This window comes from Macaca thibetana, chromosome 16 (assembly GCF_024542745.1).
Source record: "Macaca thibetana thibetana isolate TM-01 chromosome 16, ASM2454274v1, whole genome shotgun sequence".
Classification (NCBI taxonomy): Eukaryota; Metazoa; Chordata; class Mammalia; order Primates; family Cercopithecidae; genus Macaca; species Macaca thibetana.
Window position 1 is genome coordinate 11,146,057 of NC_065593.1, and position 20,081 is coordinate 11,166,137.

At 48.2% G+C, this 20,081-nt stretch overlaps 1 protein-coding gene across 1 annotated transcript in view; it reads left to right on the plus strand.

The window, feature by feature from the left end:
- The first annotated feature begins 19,133 nt into the window (after positions 1 to 19,133).
- The window catches only part of GAS7 (growth arrest specific 7), a 289,764-nt gene continuing 288,816 nt past the window's right edge, over positions 19,134 to 20,081 (plus strand). The window contains exon 1 of the mRNA XM_050765349.1: positions 19,134 to 19,532. Within this exon, the coding sequence (XP_050621306.1) occupies positions 19,350 to 19,532 (183 nt within the window). The 5' untranslated portion in view covers positions 19,134 to 19,349. The remainder of the gene's footprint in view (positions 19,533 to 20,081) is intronic.

Consider the following 20,081-nt stretch of genomic DNA (forward strand, 5'->3'; position numbering starts at 1 on the left):
CAATACATTATTATATTTTCTTTTTATAAAGTTGGGTTTTCTGTTACATGCATTTGAAAATATCCTGAAAAAGTGAGGCTGAGGCACAAACTGCATCTTTGTAAGAACAGGGCATGTACCTCTTCTAGAGAGGCACATTATGAAAAGGTGGCTCACGCCTGTAATCCCAGCACTTTGGGAGGCCGAGGCGGGCTAATCACAAGGTCAAGAGATCGAGACCAGCCTGGCCAACGTGGTGAAACCCCGCCTCTACTAAAAATACAAAAATTAGTTGGGTGTGATGGCACACGCCTGTGGTACCAGCTACTCAGGAGGCTGAGGCAGGAGAATCGCTTGAACCCGGGAGGCAGAGGTTGCAGCGAGCAGAGATCGCGCCACTGCACTCCGTCTCAAAAAAAAAAAAAAAAAAAAAAGCATGTATCTACCTGCTTTGGCTGGGGCATGGCCAGACATCAAGTTCAGCCTGGATTGAAGTCCCCTTCTTGCTCCATCTGCTGGGTTTCCTTGTACAGGGAATAACCTGCATAACTATACTTGGCAGTGACCGAGAAACAATTTTCTCCTTTAAGTAGCCAGCCTCCAAAATGGCCCTCATGATACTCACTTTCTGGTATTCATACCCTTATGTATTCCCTCCCAGCCCTATGTAGAGCTGGCATGTGGATCCAATAAGATGTTGTAGAAATAGGATGTGTAGGTTGGGCGTGGGGGCTCACGCCTGTAATCCCAGCACTTTGGGAGGCCGAGGTGAGACGACCATGAGGTCAGGAGATCGAGACCATCCTGGCTAACATAGTGAAACCCCGTCTCTACTAAAAATACAAAAAAAATAGCCAGGTGTGGTGGCACGTCCCTGTAGTCCCAGCTGCTTAGGAGGCTGAGGCAGGAGGATCACCCAGGAGGTGGAAGTTGTAGTGAGCCAAGATCTCGCCATTGCACTCTAGCCTGGGCAACAAGAGCAAAACTTTGTCTCAAAAAAAGAAAGAAAGAAGATGTGTAACTTCTGAGAGTGAGTCATAAAATATATTGCAGCTCTGTCTTTCTGGCTCTGGGATCACTCTGTCTGAGGGAAGCCAGCTGCCATGTCATAAGGACACCCAAGTAGCTCTGTGGAGTGCTATACATGCTGAGGAACTGAGACCGCCTGCCAACAGCCATGACTAGTTCACCAGCTGTGTGTGTGCCGTCTTGGAAACAGCCCCTGTCAAGCCTTCAGATGATTGCCGCCCTGACTGGCTGTTGACTGGAACCTCACAAGAGACCTTAAGGGCAGGAGTACCCAGCTCAGCTGCTGCTGACTCAACAGAACCACAGAATGCATAAGATAAGAAATGTAGCCAGGCCTAGTGGTGTGTGCCTATAGTCCCAGCTACTGGGGAAGCTGAGGTGGGAAGATCATTTGAGTTCAGGAGTTCGAGACCAGCCTGGGCAACATAGTGAGACCCTACCTCTAAAATGTAATTAACTAATTAAAATCAATATAAACAAGAGTAGGATCAATGTTCTTAAATAAAGCACTATTTATTGTTGTTTTAAGCCACCATATTTTGAAATAATCTGCAATAGACAACTAGAGTATTCTATATCAGTCTTCTCTTTCCCAGACCTATTTCCTCCTCCTGGCCAAATTCTCTGCCAGGGGTCCTCCTTGATTTCTTTATTAGTCTACCCAGCCCTGCTCCAGGCAGCCCTCAGTCTCATCCTCTTTACTCAATGGCACTTTTCTAGAAATCGCCCTTTGATGCCTCTGCTGTGCTTCCTCTACTTTATCCCTGCTCCTGCCTCTTCTCCACCTGAAGAGAAACAGCTCTTTCTCCTTCATACATTCCCCATTTTTCTCTTGACAAACATCATGACAACAATTGCAGTGGATAATCCTTGCGATAAGAAAATAGGCAGTGAGAGCGGTGGCTCACGCCTGTAATCCCAGCACTTTGGAAGGCCAAGGCGGGCGGATGGCCTAAGATCAGGAGTTTGAGATCAGCCTGGCCAACATTATCTCTACTAAAAATATAAAAAATTAGCCAGGCATGGTGGCACACTCTGGTAATCCCAGCTACTTAGGAGGCTGAGGCAGGAGAATTGCTTGAACCTAGGGGAGGGGGAGGAGAGGGGCTACGGAGGTTGCAGTGGGCCGAGATTGCACCACTGCACTCCAGCCTGAGTGACAGGGTGAGACTCCATCTCAAAAACAAACAGGAGAAAGAAAAGAAAATAGATTTCTTTAGGTATCTCAATAAAGTGGGAAAATTGTGTTTTTGTTTTGAGGCTGTTGTTCCCTGGTTTGCTCCAGCTTTGCAAATGGCGCAGAGGGGAGAAAACTCCCATATCCCTTTGCCGTGGAGAAGTCTAGGCAGTCAGAAGAGCCCTGTGAGTTCCGATTTTCCACGGGGCTTTTACGGTGGCAGAAGGGGGCTGGGGAGCAGGCTGCCACCATCGTCATGGCAACATGCTCCCTGGTGGGTCCTGGGCTGCACTCCCAGGCAGGGGAAGCAGCTCCCAAGCGCGTATCCCTCACGCAGTGGGGACCAGAAGGCGGGGCTACCCAGGACACAGTGGGGGCTGGGGCAGCGAGACCCAGCAGGTGTTCCATCCCTGGAGGCAGGCAGCCAGGTGGGCCAAGCCAGCAAGTCCAGCCCTAGAGAACAGGGTCAGCTTGTCCCAGGGCCTAACCAGAGTCATCCACGTGGGCAGATCTTTGCTCTCCTGTGCTATTCCTACTCCCTGATGACGTGCTCAGTTCTGGGCTTCAGGTGACCCTGCCTCTGGAAATGAAGGTCAGCAAACTCTCATGCACCATGACGGTGGTTCCCAAACTTGGCCGCACACTGTCATAATTGGGGGATCTTTTAAAAATGTGGATGCAGCCGGCATGGTGACTCACACCTATAATCCCAGCACTTTGGGAGGCCGAGGCGGGTGGGTCACTTGAAGTCAGGAATTCCAGACCAGCCTGGCCAACATGGCAAAAACCCATCTCTACTAAAAACACCAAAATTAGCCTGGTGTGATGGTGGGCGCCTGTGGTCTCAGCTACCTGGGAAGCTGAGGCACGAGAACTGATTGAAGCAGGGAGGCTAAGGCTGCAGCGAGCCGAGATCGTGTAACTGCACTTCAGCCTGGACGACAGAGCGAGACTCTGTCTCAAAAAAATAAAAATTAAAAAATAAAAATATGAATGCCTGGCTCTCACTCCCAGCCATTCTGAAATCGCCAGGTGATTCTAACATGCAGCAAAGTGTGGGAATCATTGCATTATGCTAAGGTTCTGGGCCGAACCCGTGCATAAAAATCACCTGGGAAACTTAAGATGGCAGACACCCAGACCTCATTTCAAAATCTCCTGAGTTGGTCCCAGGTATCTACCTTTTTCACAAGCCTTCGGTAATTCTGGGGAGCTGCTGGCAGTGCATGTCACTCATCCAGCATAACATAAGGCAAAGCTTTGTAGAGTGGGTGTCAGTAAGGAATGTGGCAGGGACTGGGTGAATTGGAGGCTTCCAGAGGCCTCACTTTATCCATTGGGGTTCACTGTGGATGAGGATGTTGCATTGAAACTATTAAGTTAGGCCGGGCACGGTGGCTAATGCCTATAATCCTAGCACTTTGGGAGGCCAAGGCGGGTGGATCACCTGAGGTCAGGAGTTCCAGACCAGCCTGTCCAATGTGGCGAAACCCCGTCTCTACTAAAAATACAAAAAATAGCCAGGCATGGTGGTGGGTACCCGTAATTCCAGCTACTTGGGAGGCTGAAGCAGATGAATCGCTGGAACCTGGGGGTTGGAGTTTGCAGTGAGCTGAGATCACGCCACTTCAATCCAGCCTGGGGGAAAGAGCAAGACTCTGTCAAGGAAGGAAGGGAGGAAGGGAGGGAGAGAGGGAGGGAGGGAGGGAGGGAGGGAACTATTAATTAAACTATGCATATAGACCAAAAATGATCTGGCATTGATATTTTTGCATGGTTAAATCTAATACCAACTCACTAGGACACAGTTGTTCCTGTAGGACAGTCGCTTCTGTAATATTTTCACTAAAGCCAAGGGTCAGAGTTTAAGGTTACAAGTCACCCCACAGGAATACCAGGAGGTCAGTAGGTTCAGATCCCACAAAGAGAGTGGAGGTGGATGTTGGAACTCACCATCGGCTAAAGTATCTTGATCTCCTAACTAACCTGGTGAAGGGCCACAGGTACAAAAACCTATGTTCATTATTTCTTTACGTATTATGAATACTTCATTTCCCTTTTAATCTTTTTTAGATTGCAAAACTAATATGAGCTCATTGTAGCTAATGAAACAACGCCAGGATTTAGAAGGAAAAGTTAATTCTCCTCTCACCCGCCCCCTCCACGCTCAGCCTCTTCCCCCAGGTGACCAGTATTAACAGCCATCTCATTTCATTTTAGTTAGAAAATGAGTTGTTCTACACAAATGAATTTGCCCAAGAATCAAAACTGTTCCTTTTACTTATGTTTGTCATACATGACCAGCCATCACTAGCAATAATTTCTCCAGTAGCAGCTTTTCTTCAGAACTATTTCTGTCCCCAGTTTACCCCTAATTCCTGAAGTTCTGTCCAGGGCAAATGGTTGCTCACAAGTTAGGGTTATTCTTTTTTTTTTTTTTGAGACGGAGTTTCACTCTTGTTGCCCAGGTTGGAGTGCAATGGTGCGATCTTGACTCACTGCAACCTCCACCTCCTGGGTACAAGTAATTCTCCTGCTTCCACCTCTCCCAGGTAGCTGGGATCACAGGTGTGCGCCGCCACGCCTGGCTAATTCTGTATTTTTAGTAGAGATGGGGTTTCTCCATGTTGGTCAAGGTGGTCTTGAATTCTCGACCTCAGGTGATCCACCCGCCTCGGCCTCTCAAAGTGCTGGGATTACAGGCATGAGCCACCATGCCTGGCCAGGGTTATTCTTTTAGTGAGTGCCTTAAAGAATATTTGCTGAGATTTCTGGGGTGGCTGCAGTGAGGAGGCCAGTAGGAAGCACCTGATATGTACACATTTATAGGAAGCCATTGGTTGGCACTGGCTCCTGTACCAGGCCGGACAGGCCAAATCAAAATGGAGTCACTCATGTTAAACTTCCACGCTACCAAACAGAAGCTAAGTTGTTTATCTGACCTTTTGAGAAAACAGGAGAGAGAGCGATAATCCCCAAACAGGCCAGTTTTAGCTGTCACGATAAGCAAGAGCCCTCGGCTTTAACCTTTATTTATTTATTTATTTATTTATTTATTATTTATTTATTATTTATTTTGGAGGCAGGGCCTCACTCTGTTGCCCAGGCTGCAATGCAGCGGTACATTCAGGGCTCACTGCAACCTCGCACTCCTGGGCTCAAGCAATCCTCCTGCCTTAGTCTCCTAAGCAGCTGGGACCACAGGCGTGAACCACGACACTCAGCTAATTAAAAAAAAAAAATTTGTAGAGATGGGGTCTCACTATGTTGCCCATGCTGGTCTGGAACTCCACGCTTCAAGTGATCCTCCAGTCTAGGCCTTCTAAAGTGCTAGGGGTTACAGGTATGAGCCACTGCATCTGGCCTAACCTTTAACTTTATTATTTATTTATTTTTTAGATAGAGTCTTCCTTTGTTGCCCAGGCTAGAGTGAAGTGGCAAGATCTCAGCTCACTGCAACCTCCACCTCCCAGGTTCAAGTGAGTCTCCTGCCTCAGCTTCCTGAGTAGCTAGGATTATAGGCATGTGCCACCATGTCCAGCTAATTTTTGTATTTTTTCATAGAGATGGGATTTCACTATGTTGGCCAGGCTGGTCTGGAATTCCTGGCCTCAAGTGATCCACATTCCTCGGCCTCCCAAAGTGCTGGGATTACAGGTGGTGAGCCACCATGCCCAGCCTTTTAACTTTGAAATAGCAGTCCACATTTTGTTTCTGTTTTCCCTAGCTCTTTTCTGAATATAAAACCAACCTCCTCTGCTCAGCTCATGGGAACACTCATTCTGTTTTATAGAAGGAAGTGATGCTTAATTCTAAATCACAAATAAAAATCAATTAAGATCTTTAAGCTACATTTGTTGTGGTTGTGTCTTTTGACACTCACAAACAGTTGAAATAACTTGAAATCCTTTAACCCCTATGGATGAGGATTATTCAAGAAAGTATTACCCACTGCCTTGACTTTTAAAATGGAATGATACAGGGTCATTGTCATTCTTATAGTACTTTATATTTGAATAATGTTTATATTTGAGGAGTAGTGCTCTTTTTGTTTTGTTTTTGTTTTTGTTTTGAGAGGGAGTCTCGCTCTGTCGCCCAGGCTGGAGTGCAGTGGCGCGATCTCGGCTCACTGCAAGCTCACGCCATTCTCTTGCCTCACCCTCCTGAGTAGCTGGGACTACAGGCGCCCACCACCACTCCTGGCTAATTTTTTTTTTTTTTTGTATTTTAGTAGAGATGGGGTTTCACAGTGTTAGCCAGGATTGTCTCGATCTCCTGACCTCGTGATCCGCCCATCTCGGCCTCCCAAAGTGCTGGGATTACAGGCGTGAGCCACCGTGCCCGGCCTCCATCTTTTAATGAATATTGATTACCAACATCTTAAGCGGCTCTTGATGGTTGCTAAATAGTTATGGCTAAGATAGTTTTGTTTTCTTGAGTCTTTTAAAATGATTCTCTCTGATCCCTATCCCCACCCCTCATTGCCAGTGTCAGTCTGTTATCTGGTGCTCCTTCTTGCTGTCAAGATATCTTCTTCCATACATTATTGTCAGAGGCATTTGAACCAGAGCAACTCCATCTTGAATAGGGGCTGCGTAAAATAAGACTAAGGCTAAGACCTACTGGGTTGCATTCGAAGGACGTTAGGCATTCTTTTTTTTTTTTTTTTTTTTGAGACGGAGTCTTGCTCTGTTGCCCAGGCTGGAGTGTAGCGGCGTGATCTCGGCTCACTGCAACCTCTGCCTCCCAGGTTCATGCCATTCTCCTGCCTCAGCCTCCTGAGTAGCTGGGACTACAGGTGCCCGCCACCACGCCCAGCTAATTTTTTGTGTTTCTCGTAGAGATGGGGTTTCACTGCATTAGCCGGGATGGTCTCGATATCCTGACCTGGTGATCCACCCGTCTCAGCCTCCCAAAGTGCTGGGATTACAGGTGTGAGCCACCGCACCCCGCCAAGGACGTTAGGCACTCTAAGTCACGGGATGAGATGGGAGGTCGCCACAAGATACAGGTCATAAAGACCTTGCCGATAAAATAGGCTGTGGTAAAGGAGCTGGCCCAAACCCACCAAAACCAAGGTAGCCATGAAAGTGACCTCTGGTGGTCCTCCCTGCTCATTATACACTAATTATAATGCATTAGCATGCTACGGGAAACTCCCACCAGTGCCATGATAGTTTACAAATGCCATGGCAACATCAGGAAGTTACTCTATATGGTCTAAAAAGGGGAGGAACCCTCAGTGATGGCAATTGCCCACCCCTTTCCCAGAAAACTTATGAATAATCCACCCTTTGTTTAGCATATAATCTGGTAATAACTCTTAAGGATCCTTAGTCAAGCAGCCCAAGCCGCTCCTCTGCCTATGGAGTAGTCATTCTTTATTCCTTTTTATTTTTTTATTTTTTATTTTATTTTATTTTATTTTTTCGAGACGGAGTCTCACTCTGTCGCCCAGGCTGGAGTGCAGTGGCCGGATCTCCGCTCACTGCAAGCTCGGCCTCCAGGGTTTACGCCATTCTCCTGGCTCAGCCTCCCGAGTAGCTGGGACTACAGGCGCCCGCCACCTCGCCCGGCTATTTTTTTTTTTTTTGTATTTTTTAGTAGAGATGGGGTTTCACTGTGTTAGCCAGGATGGTCTCGATCTCCTGACCTCGTGATCCGCCTGTCTCGGCCTCCCAAAGTGCTGGGATTACAGGCTTGAGCCACCGCGCCCGGCCTTCTTTATTCCTTTTTAAATAAATTTACTTTCACTTTACTCTATGGGCTAATCATGAATTCTTTCTTGCATGAGGTCCAAGAACCTTCTCTTGGGGTCTGGATTGAGACCCCTTTCTGGTAACATTATTATCTGAAAAACACTAGATTAAAAAAATCTGTTTGTTAGAATTGTTTGAAAACTGTGAGTGAATAGTTCTAAATGAGATTCTGATGGTCTTTCAGAGGAGTAGGTATATGGGGTAAGCTAAGGTGCATAAATTTCCTTTTTTTTTTTTTTTCTCTATCACCCAGGCTGGAGTGCAGTAGCAAAATCTTGGCTCACTGCAACCTCAAACCCCTGAGCTCAAGCTGTCCTCCTGCCTGAGCCTCCTGAGTAGCTGGCACTACAGACACAGACTCTCATGCCCGGGTAATTTTTAATTTTTTATAGAGAGATGTGGTCTCACTAGGTTGCCTAAGCTGGTCTTGAACTGCTGAACTCAAGCAATCCTCCTGCCTCAGCCTCCCAAAGTGCTGGGATTATAGGCATGAGCCATCACACTTGGCCTTCCTCTTTTTATTATGAAAAATTTCAAATCTATAAACAAGTAGAGAAGATAGTCTCATGAACCCCCATTTCCCTACTGCTCCCTTCAACAATGAACAACATGGTACATACTTTTCACCTTGTTCAAAATTCCTTTTGCTCAGTCGTCACTGAATTCAGGATTTTTTTTTTTTCTGGACGGAGTCTCCCTCTGTTGCCCAGGCTAGAATGCAATGGTGTGATCTTGGCTCACTGCAGCCTCCACCTCCTGGGTTCAAGTGATTCTCCTGCCTCAACCTCCTGAGTAGCTGAGATTATAAGCGCATGCCATCACGCCTGGCTAATTTCTGTATTTTTAGTAGAAACGGGATTTCACCATGTCAGCCAGGCTGGTCTTGAACTCCTGACCTCAGGCGATCCGCCTGCGTCAGCCTCCCAAAGTCCTGGGATGACAGGTGTGAGCCACCACACCTAGCCGAATTCCAGATTCTTAAAGCATCCGGATATTGGCCTCTGGGAATGCCCGGCTTCCCTGTGTTACTATTTTAACTCTGAGTGCCCAGAGAGGCTCCAGCCATGTGCCCTTTCATTTCCAAGATGGTTCTCAGGAAGCCCTTTCTGCCCAGTGTCCAGGCTGCCCCACAGATCCCCCATGAACTCGTTCCTGCTTCTCAGCCTCTGACCTTCAGGTGACCGTGGGAAGGCCTTGGGAAATCCTCCTTTGTCCGACAGGGAGATCCTGCTGGGGAAGTCCACAGGTATGTAAATGTGCATTCTATTACCTCACCCAGGTTGTACCCAAAGGCTCTGGAAGGAATTTTTATTAGTCTACAGTGTAAATAAGCATTCCCTCTACCTCCCTACTCCCTGTGATACCAGGCCTGGAAGTTTCCACAGAGCACGCTGGCTTCTCAATATATCAAGCGAAGTTTCTTCTGGTCTGAAGCCAGTTCTCTGCAGAAGGCACGCTGTACATTTCCCACAGCCGGACTCTCGGCCAACCACATCCCCCAGACGGCTTTCTGCAATCTTTTCCACGGCCTAATGAAACAGGTCCCACCATCCCTGTCCTGCAGATGAGGAAATTGAGGTTTACAGAGGTGAAACCCCTTGTCTTAGGTGTGTAATTACCAAGCAAAACAGTTGGGACTCGGATGAGCCTCATCATTGGAGTCTTCATTAATAAACGGAGAACTAATTATAGTCATTGAAGAGACTGTTCCTTTTCTGTTGTGATTAATTCCGAATTTATTTTTAGTCTTCAAAAGAATGAAGACTCGTGCTGGGGATTTGTTCTGAGAAAGAATTGCGCTGTTCCTAACAGTCTTTCTTGACCAGCCCCTTTGTCCACAAAAAAGCTAAGAACCCGTGGCCAGGTCATTCCTGTGCTTTTTTTTTTTTTTTTTTTTTCTGAAGCTCAAGATTCTCCAGGGATTTATGTCAACCTAAGCCAGGTGTTTTTTTTTTTTTTTTTTGACGGAGTCTTGCTCTGTCACCCAAGCTGGAGTGCAGTGACGCGATCTCTGCTCACTGCAAGCTCTGCCTCCCGGGTTCACGCCATTCTCCTGCCTCAGCCTCCCGAGTAGCTGGGACTACAGGCGCCTGCCATCACTCCTGGCTAATTTTTTTGTATTTTTAGTACAAACGGGGTTTCACTGTGTTAGCCAGGATGGTCTCGATCTCCTGACCTAGTGATCCGCCCGCCTCGGCCTCCCAAAGTGCTGGGATTATAGGCGTGAGTCACCGCGCCCGGCAACCTCAGCGACTTTTAATGAACACTGGAGAACCATTTTTACACAATAGAGGGACACCACCTACAAATGAAGACCCCAGTTTCTGCCACAACGCTGGGGAAATTAGGATCTGGCTTGTCTTCGGGGCAAGAGAAGCAGGCTGAGTGTGTAATCAAGGGTAGTTCTGCGTGAGTGCGTGCCTGCGTGTGTGTGTGTGTGTGTGTGTGTGTGTGTTTCAAGAATGAAGGGACCGTGTGGCCCTGGGCAAAGGAGCCACAAGGAGGGATAACAGAGAGCCAGGGAGGGAGAGCAATTTTCATAAACTTCTTTTCTAAGCTTCTCTTAGACAGCCCAGCCTTCTTTGGGTGGATTTTTCCAAGCTTCAGATATGTTAATAGCGGCGTCACATCGGAGTTGGGTCCTGGCCCTGGAGACTTTCTGCCTTTCTGTCTCTTTATGTGGCTTTGCATATCTCTGCTCAGGCGGCTCCTCGGTGGATGTGTTACTGCTATTTACTCCCAAAGGGCAATCTCATTTCCATATTTCTGGGCTGCTGTTAGGGAAGAGCGGGGATGGGGCTGGAACTCCTTTCCACACCCACCAAGCAATAGCAGAGAAAAAGCCGACTTCAGTTTGTGTTATTTCTGGTCACACAACTTATTTCTTCCCTTCTCCTTTTCCCTTGCTTCATGCTGCTTCTGCAAATGAAACCTTTAGCTTACACCAGGGAAGCTGTGTTTGTGAGGGAGTGGGTGGAGATCTTGAAAGACGTGGGAGAAGGTTGGGCTTTGGTTTCTCTTTCCTCTCCACTCTCCCACCCCCTTCCCCTCTTTCGCCCCTTTCCCCTCTCTTTTCTATCCTGCTCTTCTTTTCTTATTCTGTATTCTCTGTCTCCTGTTCCCCACAATTTTTTCTTTCCTCTTTGATCTATTACTGTTTTCTGTCTGCCTCTAGCTTTACTTCCTCTTCCCTTCTCTTCCTTTTGTTTACTTTTTTTTTTTTTTGTGACAGAGTCTCTGTCACCCAGGCTGGAGTGTAGTGGTGCAGTCTCAGCCCATTGCAAGCTCTGCTTCCCAGGTTCAAGCGATTCTCGTATCTCAGCCACCCAAGTAGCTAGAATTACAGGCGTGTGGCACCACAGCTGGCTACTGTTTGTGCTTTTTAGTAGAGAAGGGTTTTTGCCATGTTAGCCAGGCTGGGCTTGAACTCCTGGCCTCAAGTGATCCATCTGCCTCAGCCTCCCAAAGTGCTGGGATTACTGCTTTGAGCCACCACACCCAGCCTCCTTCCCCCATTTTTAAACATTGGTGGGCTTGGCCAAACAAGATGCCAATGTAAACCCTTCTTATAAATGAAGACAGTCTAGGCCAGGAGTGGTGGCTCACGCCTGTAATCCCAGCACTTTGGGAGGCTGAGGTGGGTGGATCAAGAGGTCAAGAGATCAAGACCATCCTGGGCAACATGGTGAATCCCCATCCCTACTAAAAATACAAAAATTAGCTGGGCATGGTGGCGGGTGCCTGTAGTCCCAGCTACTTGGGAGGCTGAGGCAGGAGAATTGCTTGAACCCAGGAGGTGGAGGTTGCAGTGAGCCGAGATCGTGCCACTGCACTCCAGCCTGGTGACACAGCGAGACTCCATCTCAATAGATAAATAAACAAATACACTCTTAGGGTACGAATAATATCTGAAAATAACACCCCCTCTTTTTCCTTTGAGATAGGATCTTGCTTTGTCATCCAGGCTGGAGTCCTCTGGTATAACTGCAGCTCCTAATTTTTGTATTTTTGTAGAGATAAGGTTCACCGTGTTTCCTAGGCTGGGCTCACACTCCAGGGTTCAAGTGATCTGCCGGCCTTGGCCTCCCAAAGTGCTGGGATTACAGGTGTGAGCCACTGCACTTGGCCCAACAACCTTTGAAATATGGTCTGAAAACCCACAGTACTCTGGGGTTTTTGTTGCAAACACGGATTCCTGGGTCCCATTCCAGACCCACTAAGTCAGAATATCTGGGAGGGTGGCCTAAAAATAGGCATCCTTTCTCACATGTTTCTCCAGTGAGCCTTATACACATTGAAGTTTCAGAATCTTTGGCTGGAACTCTGGCTGAGATTCTGGATAAGAAAATCAAGGAAGGGATGGATAGAACTCTTCACACTTCCTCTTCCATGGAGGCCCAACGCCAGGTTTCTTCCGGACTCCAAGGGGAGAACTGGACCCACTTATTTCTCCGAAGTCATGATTCCAAAACGCTTATTTTCAGTACATTAACTTTCTTTCCCTTCCCAGTATCTTCTTGAAGCTGATTCTCAAGATCACTGAGAAGTACACAAAACTTCCATTATGGTGCAGGAAGACAATATTAGAACTGTTATTTGAATATTACATCTACTTCAATATTACCTTTTTAAATTTTAATTTTATTATAACATGCTTATTAGTTTAGTGGTTCATCTATTTAATTCATAGATAATAGAAGTAGGTATCTCCGGGAGTTTTACTGATTGGGATGCACAGTCAAAAAAGTTTGGAAAGCATCTCTGTAGAATTTAGACTACAAATTCTTTGAGATTACAATACCATTATTTATTTATTTATTTATTTATTTATTTATTTATTTATTTGAGAGCGAGAGATGAAGTCTTGCTCTGTCACCCAGACTGGAGTGCAGTGGCATGATCTCAGCTCACTGCAACCTCTACCTCCCAGGTTTAAGTGATTCTCCTGCCTCAGCTTCCCAAGTAGCTGGGATTACAAGTGCCTGCCACCATGCCCAGGTAATTTCCATATTTTTTTAGTAGAGACAGGGTTTCACTATATGTCAGCCAGGCTGGTCTCAAACTCCTGGGCTCAAGCAATCCTCCCAGCTCAGCCTCCTGAGTAGCTGGAACTACAGGTACATGCCATCATGTCTGGCTGAATTATTTTATTTTATTTTTAGTAAAGATGTGTTGACCAGGCTGGTCTCAAGCTCCTGGCATCAAGAGATTCCCCCCGCCCAAACCTCAGTCTCCCAGTGTTCTGGGATTACAGAGGTGGGCCATTGCACCACGCCTGTTTATTCTAAGTGTAGAGTTTTCCATTGTATAAGTATGTCACAATTTATCAATTCTAGTTTGATGGATATTGGGTTGTTTCCAGTTTGGGGCTGTTATAAATAGTGCTGCCATGAACATTGTTGTACATCTTCTGTTGGACATATCAACATATCTTAGTTGGTTATATTCCTAGAAGGGGATGAGATGAATTATAGAGAATGCTCAATTCAACTATACTAAATGCTGCCAATTTTCCAACAGGTATTCACCAGTGGTGTATGACAGCTCTAGTTGTACCACAGCCTCTCCAATACATAGTATTTTCTGTTCTGTGTTTATCTTCATTGCTTGCTGAGCGTATATTGATACCTTCTTATGATTTAACCAAAATCAAAGAAAAGCAAATCATGCTTTTCTTGATGATTAACGATGTTGTGCATCTTTTAATATGTTATTGGTCATTTGGATATCGTCTTTTGTGAAATGCCTGTTCAAGTTGTTTGCCCATTTTTCTATTGGGTTGTCTATGTTTTCTTTATTGATCTATAGGAATTGTTTTATTTTAAAAACTTTTTTTTTTTTTTTTTTTTTTTTTAGAGATAGGGTCTTGCTGTGACACTCAGGTTGGAGTGCAGTGGCATAATCATAGCTTTCCTATGCTCAAATGATCTTTTTGTCTCAGCCTCCCGAGTAGCTAGGACTACAAGCACATGCCCCCATGCCTGGCAAATTTTTTATGCCAGGGGTCTCACTAGTAGTGTGAATCAGTACCTCCTTCTCAAGGCTGAGTAAATATTCCACTGTATTGGCATACTACATCTTGTCTATCTATTCATCAGCTGATGGACATTTAGATTATTTCCACTGTTTGACTTCTGTGAATAATACTGCTGTGAACATTCACTACAAGTTTTGTGTGGACATACGTTTTCATTCTCTAGAGGCCTTGGAAGAAATTGCTGGGTCATTTGGTAAATTTATGTCTAACTTGGTTTTTCTTCCTTTTTCTTTTTTTCAGACATGGGCTTGCACTGCTGCCCAGGCTGGAGTGCAGTTGTGTGGTCACGGTTCACTGCAGCCTTGATCTCCTAGGCTCAAGTGATCCTCCCACCTCAGCCTCCTGAGTAGCTGGGACCACAGGGACGTGTCACCACGTCCTGTGGCTAAATTATTTTTTATTTTATTTTATTTTTTTGTAGAGACAGGGGTCTTACTATGTTGTCTGGGCTGATTTTGAACTCTTGGCCTCAAGGGGTCCCACAGCCTCAGCCTCTCCAAGCATTGGGATTACAGGTGTGAGCCATCACCCCTGGCTATGTTTAACGTCGTAAAGAAATGGAAACCTTTCCATTTCTCTGCCATCCATAGGCTGATGGAAAGGTGTATAAGGTCTTGGGTAGAAATGAAACATCAGCCACCACGTAACTATCAAATGCACAGTGTCTAGAGAAAGCTCTGACATAGGTTTATACAACTTAGCAAGTGGAAAATCTAAATATGAACAGGGTACAAACAATCTATGCAAAAGGAGATCAAGAGGTTCTGAATGCCTGCTTTTTGTATGAGTCAATGTTAGGCTTTAAGGAGGATAGACAGGCTAGGCACGGTGGCTCATGCCTGTAATCCCAGCACTTTGGTAGGCAGAGGTGGACAGATCACCTGAGGTTAGGAGTTCGAGACCAGCCTGGCCAACGTGGTGAAACCCCATCTCTACTAATCATACAAAATTAGCCAGGCGTGGTGACACATGCCTGTAATCCCAGCCACTTGGGAGGATGAGGCAGGAGAATCACTTGAACCTGGGAGATGGAGGCTGCAGTGAGCACCCTTGCACTCCAGCCTGGGTGACAAGAGTGAAACTCCGTCTTAAAAAAAAAAAGATAGATGGAAATTTAAAACAAAGATGCTATCCCTCCCCTGAGTTACTAACAGTCTAACCAGTAAAATAAGACTTAATTATTATTATTATTTTTTAAAAAGCAAAAATAGGCCAGAAGTGGTGGCTCATACCTGTAATCCCAGCACTTTGGGAGGCTGAGGCGGGCGGATCACAAGGTCAGGAGATTGAGACCAACTTGGCTAACACAGTGAATCCCCATCTCTACTAAAAATACAAAAAATTAGCTGGGCATGGTGGCGGGCGCCTGCAGTCCCAGCTACTTGGGAGGCTGAGGCAGGAGAATGGCATGAACCCGGGAGGCAGAACTTGCAGTGAGCCGAGATCGCACCACTGCACTCCAGCCTGGGCTACAGAGAGAGACTCCATCTCAAAAAAAAAAAAAAAAAAAAAGCAAAAATAAATTAGCCAGGCATGGTGGTATGCACCTGTAGTCCCAGCTAGCTTCTCCAGAGCATGAGGTGGGAGGATGGCGTGATGGGAGGCGGAGAATGCAGTGAGCCAAGATCACACCATTGCACTCCAGCCTGGGCAACACAGCCAGATCTTGTCTCAATTAAAAAAAAAAAAAAAAAGCAAAAATAATTGAAGATTTAAATACAATTTCAAGGTAGTAATAGAAGATCAGAGAGGGAGAAGCCAGGAGGGAAAATTGATAAGGGAGGAATTTATCTTTCCTTCAAGCTCCTGGGAGAAAACAGAAAGCCCAGGTGTGTTTCTACAAAATTTGTGGCATCCCAAAGATGTAAGAGTTCCTACCTCTATTGTTGCTCTAGAAATCTTAGTTAAAAAAGAAGTGTTATGTAATAAGTCACCAGGACCCTCGAACTGGATAGATAAAAACAATTGCTAACATACGGGTATTTCATGTGCCAGGCAGTGCTCTAAACAGTTTACATGTTTCCTCACTTAATCTTCTTAATAACTCTATGATATTAATAGTACTGTTGTCTTCTTTTAGTGATGAGGAAAATGAGGCTCAGAGATGTAAGTAAATCACCCAATGGCACACAGCTAGAAAGTGGCAGAAATGGGGTTTGAATAAAGGCAGTCCAGAGCCAACATATTTAACCACTAACTACATTTAACCATTTAAATTCCCATATTCCAGTTATTGGATTCGATCTCTAATTTCAGATGGGGAAATAAACCCAAAGGTATCGGAAGACTTGAGGATTTGGAGGTTACTTGCTTGATAAGAGATCAGGAACAGGAGTTCCACTAACTGCTATTCTAGTCTTATTTCTATGAAGACTGACATTGGGTATCACCAGAGAGCCTTTTCTCTTCTTTTCTTTTCTTTTCGAGATGGAGTCTTGCTCTGTTGCCAGGCTGGAGTACAGTGGTGTGATCTCGGCTCACTGCAACCTCCACCTCCCAGGTTCAAGCGACTCTCCTGCCTCAGTCTCCCGAGTAGCTGGGACTACAGGCATGTGGCACCACGCCCATCTAATTTTTGTATTTTTAGTAGAGATGGGGTTTCACCATGTTGGCCAGGCTGGTCTCAATCTCCTGACCTTGTGATCCGCCCGCCTCGGCCTCCCAAAGTGTTGGGATTACAGGCATAAGCTCTCATAGGCCGTGCCCAGCCTAGAGAACTTTTTCTTAAGATGCTATTTGTGGGTGAGTCATTAGGAGACCTGTTTTCTGACTGGCAGGGTGGACTACAGAAAGCAACACTCTGTACAATAAGCTAGAATTGAGTTCAAAGCTGGTTCTGCTGTTGACCAGCTGTATGATGGTGAGCAGGTTTTTGAGCCCAGTTTCTTCATCAGCTTGTAGGATTATAGGAATGAAATGAACTAAGTGGAGAAATTAACAGCTATTATCATTTTTGGTTGCTGTAGGAATGTCTGAGGTGGGTCACATAGAACTCAAGTATATGGCATGCTGTGTAGGCTGAGATTTCTCAAGTCCAAACTGGATCACAGTTTCTCACAGGCACGCAGAGAACTGGGGTTGCAAGTTGGCTGGAAATCAGTTGTCCTACCTTGATTCAGGTCACATTATCAGGAATGTAGCCTGAGAACAGCCTGCTGGAAGTCACATATTTTCCTGATACAAGGAATTGTATCTCTTTTAAAACTTCATTGGGCCAGCCATTTTTAATGACCGTTTTTGATATGAAGTTATGCAGCTCTGCTTTAAGGGATTCTTAGTGGTGACTGTGGTCAAGAGTTTGTCTCTTTATATTTCTGGCCAAGCAAATGTTCATGACTTTGCAACTGATGGATTATTACAAATATTCTACATGTGTCACTTTGCCTATGGCCAAAGACCAGACGGAGGCTGCTCAGGTGAGATGGCTTAGCTGCAGACTAGGGCTCAATAGTGACTCTTAAAGCCTGGGCATGAGTATTGTTAAAAAGTTGCATAATGACTTTAATGTGCAGCCAGGATTGAGAACCACTGAACTAGGTGAAAGGCTCTGTGCCAGGGTCTGATTCAAAGCATAGACAGGTGTGCAAGATCTTCAGGCTCTTGGAGCCCGGCCTGACTGGTTTTGTAATGGATATCTAGGCAGGCATAGTAAGAGGTGAGGCTAGAGGAGGTGTTGTGGAGGGCCTGAAATGTACAGGTGGAGAAGTTTGTACCAAATTTAAAAGGCAATAGGGAGCCACAGAAGGTGACTGGGGGAGAGGGTAAGGAGTAGACAGAGGTATACAGGCATATTAAAGGGTCGAGCTTTTTTTTTTTTTGAGACAGAGTTTCGCTCTTGTTGCCCAGGCTGGAGTGCAGTAGCACGATCTCTGCCCGCTGCAACTTCTACTTCCCGGGTTCAAACCATTTTCCTGCCTCAGCCTCCTGAGTAGCTGGCAATACAGGCGCCCACTACCACGCCCAGCTAATTTTTGTATTTTTAGCGGAGATGGGGTTTCACCACGTTGGCCAGGCTGGTCTCTGACCTCAAGTGAGCCATTCGCCTCAGCCTCCCAAACTGCTGGGATTACAGGCGTGAGCCACCGCGCCCGGCCGAGTCCAGCTATTTACAGGCTAAAAAATGTATATTTTTTTAATGGAGTGGACTATCAAAGAAACCGAGCTTTCTTTTACTTACTTCTGTACCGTCAGTTCAAGGTCAACATTCTGCAGCACTCAGGTTCCCTGGTCCCTGGAGAGCAGGGACTGGCCCAAATGATCTTTGTAGTACCTGGCACATCGCATGGAACATGGCAGCCTCTTGCTAATGTTTGTTGACTGACTACATGAGTGTAGACTGTTTAGCCGGCCCATCTCGATTTCGGGAGGGCTGGTACCCTGGGCTGGCCTTCCCTCTGTAAGTAAAAGCACTGGTGCTGTTCCTCTCACCGTTCGCCTTTCCTCCATTTATCCCCATTGACTGTTTCCAATTCTATCAACTCCGACCCCGTCTCCTCCCCATTCCGTCCCTCCAGCGTGCCACGCTGCCACCAGCCTGCTGGGCTCAGGCGCCAGGCTTCAAACCTGTCTTTCACCCATTGTTCAGTTTCCTGTGAGTCAAGTTCAACCCCAGGTTCAACCACTACAATGACAACCACAAACGATCCCTCGCAGACACCTCGAAGAAGCCGCCCGTACGTCACGGGCCGCCAGGCCTACAAAGCAGGCACAGAACAGGGGCGTTTCCATTCCCGCGGTCCCCGGCGGTGGGGGCGCGAGTGGGAACCCCTCTCCCCAGTGACAGGCCCCTCTGCGAGGGAGCGCGCAGCCCTCCGCGGGCGTGGCCGCCCTGGTCCCGCCCCGGCCCGCCCCCTCGCCCGCCAGCGAGACCCCGCCCGGCCACCCGGCCGCCAGCCCCTCTCCACGGCCGCCAGCCGTTCCCTCCCGTGCCGCGGAGTCCTGCCGCGGGGGATGCTCCGGGTCCCACCTCCCAGGGGAGCTGCGCATTTCCGCGCGCCGGGGCGGCTCCGGCCCTGGCCGGCCCTGGCGGCTGCAGCCCGCGTTCCGCGTTCCCGGGAAGTTGTCTCCGGAGCCCGCGGAGCCTGGGTCTCCTCCCCCTGAGCCCCGCCCCCCAGCCCAGAGCTGGGATCCGCGAGCTGCCCGGCCCGGGGGCGTCGCCGCTCGCTCTGCGAAGCCAACGAGTCTCCGCTTCCCTGCGCGGAGCGCGCGTCCCCCGCCTGCCCGGGGACCCCTGCGCACCCCAGAGACGGCGCGCGCCCAGAGCGCGGGAGCCCGGAGCGCCGGGCGCCTGGGACCCCGCGGAGCCGCTGCCCAGCCCGTGGGGCTCGGCGGGGATGCAGGCTGCTCTGTGAACCCGGGCGCCAAGGCCATGTCCGGCGCTCGCTGCCGGACCCTGTACCCCTTCTCTGGGGAGCGGCACGGCCAGGGGCTGCGCTTCGCCGCGGGCGAGCTGATCACGCTGCTGCAGGTCCCGGACGGCGGCTGGTGGGAAGGCGAGAAGGAGGACGGGCTCCGTGGCTGGTTCCCGGCGAGCTACGTGCAGTTGCTGGAGGTAAGGGGCGAGGGCCGGGTCTGGATGAGCCGGGCTGCGGTCCTCGGTGCGCTCGCGTACCTGTTGCCGGTTCCGGGGATGCCGCAGCGTCCCGGTCGGAGGGGCGCCCCCGGGGGCAGCCCTTGCCGGAGCGACCTGTAGCTCCACGCTCCGGGGAGGCAGCGATGGCAGCGGGCGCCCCTCGGGGCGTGGGCAACGCGGGCTCGCGGGGAGCTTCCCTCTTGCGCCGGGCCTCTGGAGCACACCGTGGCGGCTCTGAGGAAGCGAGAACTTGTTGCCTGTGTGAGTTCAGGAGCAGGCGGGCGCGTTCCCGGCAGTGGCAGGGGCCAGTGAAGGTCTGGCGGTCTTGAGAAGATGCATGGAGGATCAGGGGTCCGAGAAAGTGGCACCGACTCGGTCCCTCAGCCCCGCGTCCCCACCCCGGAGTCTAGAGCCTGGCGACCCGTGGACGGTCGTGCTGCCTTGGGTCAGGCTGCCTGGACGCCTCGGGGCCACCCACTTGCTGGTCAGCCGAGCCTGCTGGCCACCAGCCCGAGCCCCCTCAGCAGG